Source organism: Eumetopias jubatus, unplaced genomic scaffold (genome assembly GCF_037043125.1).
Source record: "Eumetopias jubatus isolate StellerSeaLion01/CBP00866 unplaced genomic scaffold, mEumJub1_p1.0 scaffold_17, whole genome shotgun sequence".
Classification (NCBI taxonomy): Eukaryota; Metazoa; Chordata; class Mammalia; order Carnivora; family Otariidae; genus Eumetopias; species Eumetopias jubatus.
In genome coordinates, this window is record NW_028274823.1 from 21,233,340 (window position 1) to 21,238,120 (window position 4,781).

A 4,781-nucleotide genomic window follows, 5' to 3' on the forward strand; every position below is an offset into this window, starting at 1 on the left:
GTGTGTAGAATATTTTATACTTTGCTACATTTCTACTCACTGCTTTGTCACCCTTGTAGGTTGAGTGCTGGGTGTCTAAGATGGTTTATTGTTCTTGTGCCATTATCTGAGGTCTAAGTCTTTTGGGAGGCAGCAAACTGTTACCTGGAATCAAATATGCTAACTGAGGAGCCTCAGTCAGCATAAGTGGCCACAATCTATCATATAAACACCAATTTTGGTCTACTTGGCATGCCTTCTAGAACGATTTTTCAGCAAGGAATTTCTAATCTGTTTTAAATTTGCATCTTAAAGTAAATAAAAATGGAGACCTATGGATCAATATAAATAAGAGAAGAATTGAGTCAAAATAATTTTTACTCTTTAACCTGAAATGTGCTCTCAGATTCAGTATTAGTTTTATTGGTATTGTCTTAATCTTCAAGGAATTTTATCATTAGACATCTTTACGGCAAGAGAAAAGAGTCAAAGGGCAATATTTCTCCTACTGAGTCATCGAGGTACCCCATTGGAGGCCTTTGTCTGGGGTCTGATTTGCCTGACACAAATGACATCCCACAGTGGCCATCAGCAAAGTGGTCAAATAGGGTAGCCTTGCCGTCCCAAAGAAAATATATGATGAACAGCCAAGGAGGCGGAGCTAATGAGAAATAGGGGTTCTTTAAAGAGTTTAGATCTCTTAGTAAGAGGAAAACATGTCTGTTGAAAGGGTGCTGGGCAACATTTCTCTTTAAACTCACCCTAGATTTTTTTTATCTCTTTTTTTCTCGCTCAAATAGAATAGTGTGGAGGACCACAGGGGAAGGGAGGGAAAACTGCATGGGAATAAATCAGAGAGGGAGACAAACCATGAGAGACTGTGGACTCTGGGAACCAAACTGATGGTTACAGAAGGGAGGGGGTTGGAGGGCTGGGGTAACCAGGTGATGGGTATTAAGGGGGGCACGTGTGGTGATGAGCACTGGGGGTTATATGCAACTAATGAATTGTTGAACACTACATCAAAAACTAATGATATACTATATGCTGGCTAAGTGAACACAATAATAAAAAAAAAAGAAAAAAAAAAAGAAAATGAATTCATCCAACATGTAGAATAACATCTTAAAATTCCTGGGACTGCTCCAGTCCTTTCTCTTCTGCCTGAGTCTAGGAGCCCTGTTCTATAATCAGTCCATTGCTGTCCTTTCACCAAGGCCCTATTGCTGCAGCACTATTGCTGCCAGGAGTCCTTGTCACCACTGCTTCTTGGCAGATCTTCCTGGGAGCTAGTGGTACTTTCATTAATTTCAGATGCAGATGCCTGACACAATCCATTAGTTTTAGAGTCACACATTCTCCTGGCTTGGACTGGCACTGTCTGAATTATCTGCCTCCAAGGTCAAGGTCAAAAGAAACTCAGGCCTGACGGTCAGAAAATGAAGAAAGGGGTGCCTGGGTGACTCAGTCTGTTAAACATATGACTCTTGGTTTTGGCTCAGGTCATGATCTCAGAGTCATGAGATGGAGCCTCAAGTTGGTCTCTGGGCTCAGTGGGGGGTGGGGTGGGGTTTTGCTTGAGATTCTCTCTCCCTCTCCCTCTGGCCTTCTCCCTGCTTATGCACAAGATTTTTTAAATCTTAAAAAAAGTGAGGATAGAGGAAAAGAGGAAGATGAAAGATGAAGAAGGGGAGGACACGCTCTAAAGTTGGAAAGCAGAGCATAGATCTGAGTATCTTAAGACCAGAAGAGATAGGGATTTAGGTGTAAAGATGTAAAAAGAAATATAGATTCACCATGGTGTTTAATCCAAAGAACTAGTCTGGCCCAGGAAAGTATGGTGATGATAGTGATGATGTTGATGATGATGATGATGATGATAACAATAATTAACATTTATTGAGTGGTTATTATAGTCAGGGCACAGTTTTAAGTTGTTTTCCATGTATTTCTCATCTGTTCCTTCTAACATACCTATGAAGTATATGCTGTTAACTTAGAACATATGAAGTTCAGGAATTGGGAAGTAGCTTGCCAAGGGCCACATAGGTAATGAGCACAGAGCTGAGGTTCGGACTTAATTCTAATTAATATGTGGTATGTGTCTTATTTTTCTTAGCTGTTTTAAATATTGTAGTGGACACTTGTAGGTATTCTGCTCAGATCACCTCTGATGACCTTTACCAGTTCTGGGTGCGTAGCTACTAACTTCTGTGTGCTTCCCCTACAACTTTCTTTAAAGCACTACCGTTGGGCTACTAGAGCCTCTGGACCCCAACAGGAAGTGCTTAGTCATTTACAGCCCCCTCCATAGCCCCAAACCAATGACTGACTGGTGTAGCAGTATGAAAATCCAGCACCTTCATGTCAAGTTGGGACAATTCTTAAACTGTGATAAACTACTGTGAAGTTGATCTCTAGAGCTCTTTATAGGCTCAAACTGAGTCTGAGATGTTACCTAAAATCATGCCTTGCTTGGCTTCTTCCCAGTCCTTATCCAGCAACTCCAGCCTTTCACCAGTCTCTCCTGGTAGTGCTTATTAATAAGTCATGGTGCACCAATATTTGTCTCAGTATCTGTTTCTGGGTAATCTGAATTAGGACAAATAAGGTTTGGTCTCACTCCAAATTTGACCTTGGAAAAAGAAACAATTATAATAAGGGGGATTATGTAATACTAATGGTCAATATCTAATAAAAAACTTTTTTTTTTAAAGATTTTATTTATTTATTTGACAGAGAGAGACAGCGAGAGCAGGAACACAAGCAGGGGGAGTGGGAGAGGGAGAAGCAGGCTTCCCGCTGAGCAGGGAGCCCGATGTGGGACTCGATCCCAGGACCCTGGGATCATGACCTGAGCCGAAGGCAGATGCTTAACGACTGAGCCACCCAGGCGCCCTAATAAAAAAACTTTTAACAATTATCTCAATACTTTGGATTGACACTCCATTACCCTTGATTCATTAATTCATAATTCATTCATTCCTTCATTGGTTAGACATATGTATCTACCAAGTACCTGGCATCTTTCTAGATGTTCACAAATGCACTTAATGTAGAGGGAAAAAGAGCAACATTGTCTGCATGTGCTTTAAGGCCCTGTGCAACCTTTTTACTATGCCCAGTCTAATTTTTCCTAGGATCTGGGTTTAGAGTTTAGAGCTCTTTTTCATGGTTGAATTGGTATATCAGTCAGAGAATCTGGGACTGGGAGTGGTTGTCGCAGGATTTAGTGTAGAAACTATACTCACTATAGATGTTGCTTCCGAACATCCTGCTCACCAGTACACCAGGGGTTGGAAAAACCACACGAGGCAAAGAACTTGCATCAAGATCAGGACTGAAATACATTAATGTGGGTGATTTAGCTCGAGAAGTCTGATCAACGGATATCATGGAGTCTGGCAAGATGGCTTCTCCCAAGAGCATGCCGAAAGATGCACAGATGATGGCACAAATCCTGAAGGATATGGGGATTACAGAATATGAGCCAAGAGTTATAAATCAGATGTTGGAGTTTGCCTTCCGATATGTGACCACAATTCTAGGTGATGCAAAAATTTATTCAAGCCATGCTAAGAAAGCCACTGTTGATGCAGATGATGTGCGATTGGCCATCCAGTGTCGTGCTGATCAGTCTTTTACATCTCCTTCCCCAAGAGATTTTTTATTAGATATTGCAAGGCAAAGAAATCAAACTCCTTTGCCATTAATCAAGCCATATTCAGGCCCCAGGTTGCCACCTGATAGATACTGCTTGACTACTCCAAACTATAGACTTAAGTCTTTACAAAAAAAGGCATCTACTTCTGCGGGAAGAATAACAGTTCCACGGTTAAGTGTTGGTTCAGTTACTAGCAGACCAAGTATTCCCACACTTGGCACACCAACCCCACAAACCATGTCTGTGTCAACTAAAGTAGGGACTCCAATGTCCCTCACAGGGCAAAGGTTTACGGTACAGATGCCCACTTCACAGTCCCCAACTGTAAAAGCATCAATTCCTGCAACATCTGCAGTTCAGAATGTTCTGATTAATCCATCATTAATTGGGTCTAAAAACATTCTTATTACCACTAACATGGTGTCATCACAAAATACTGCCAATGAATCATCAAATGCATTGAAAAGAAAACGAGAAGATGATGATGATGACGATGACGATGATGATGACGATGATGACTATGATAATTTGTAATCTAGCCTTGATGCTTGTAACATGTATACTTGGTCTTGAAACCATTGTACTGAGATTAAACATGCATGCTGGGTATTTTCAAGTTGTGTTATAGAAAACTTAACTGGCATTTAATGAGTAAATATGGTTATCCTTTCCACTTGAGATGCTGGGTTTTCTTTAATAGGATTAGTAATGGTTATTCATCAGCCTTTAAGTGTAAAAATAAAATTGTTGTTCATCAAAAAAAAAAAAAGAAACTATACTCACTATAGGTTGGTTAAATGTGCTACATATAATAGTTTTTGAACCACCAACTGGCCTCTATAATTCTTGGAAGGTCATCATAGGAGAGAGGGAAAGTCATAGAAGCACAATGTCCCACCAGTGCAAATGCTGATGCTAAGATTAAGTGTGGGGATGAGATTTCATCTCTGTTGGAGTGCCTCTGCACATGAGACAGAATAGAATTTATGGAGGAAAGTATATAAGCCCACAACTTCCACTGTGTTTATCTCACTACTCCCATTTTCTCCTTATACAAAAACTTGTATTATCTACATATTCTATCATCTATCATACAGTCTCTCTCATTCAGTAACCCTGGTCTGTTTTCCAGGGTCAC

The 4,781-nt window shown here is 40.5% G+C and overlaps 1 protein-coding gene across 1 annotated transcript; it reads left to right on the forward strand.

The window, feature by feature from the left end:
- The first annotated feature begins 3,287 nt into the window (after window positions 1–3,287).
- On the forward strand, window positions 3,288–4,177 carry LOC114200896 (transcription initiation factor TFIID subunit 9-like). Its single transcript, XM_028093232.2, has one exon. The coding sequence runs from the start codon at window positions 3,374–3,376 to the stop codon at window positions 4,175–4,177; it is 804 nt and encodes a 267-aa protein (XP_027949033.1). The 5' UTR covers window positions 3,288–3,373.
- Window positions 4,178–4,781: the final 604 nt, after the last annotated feature.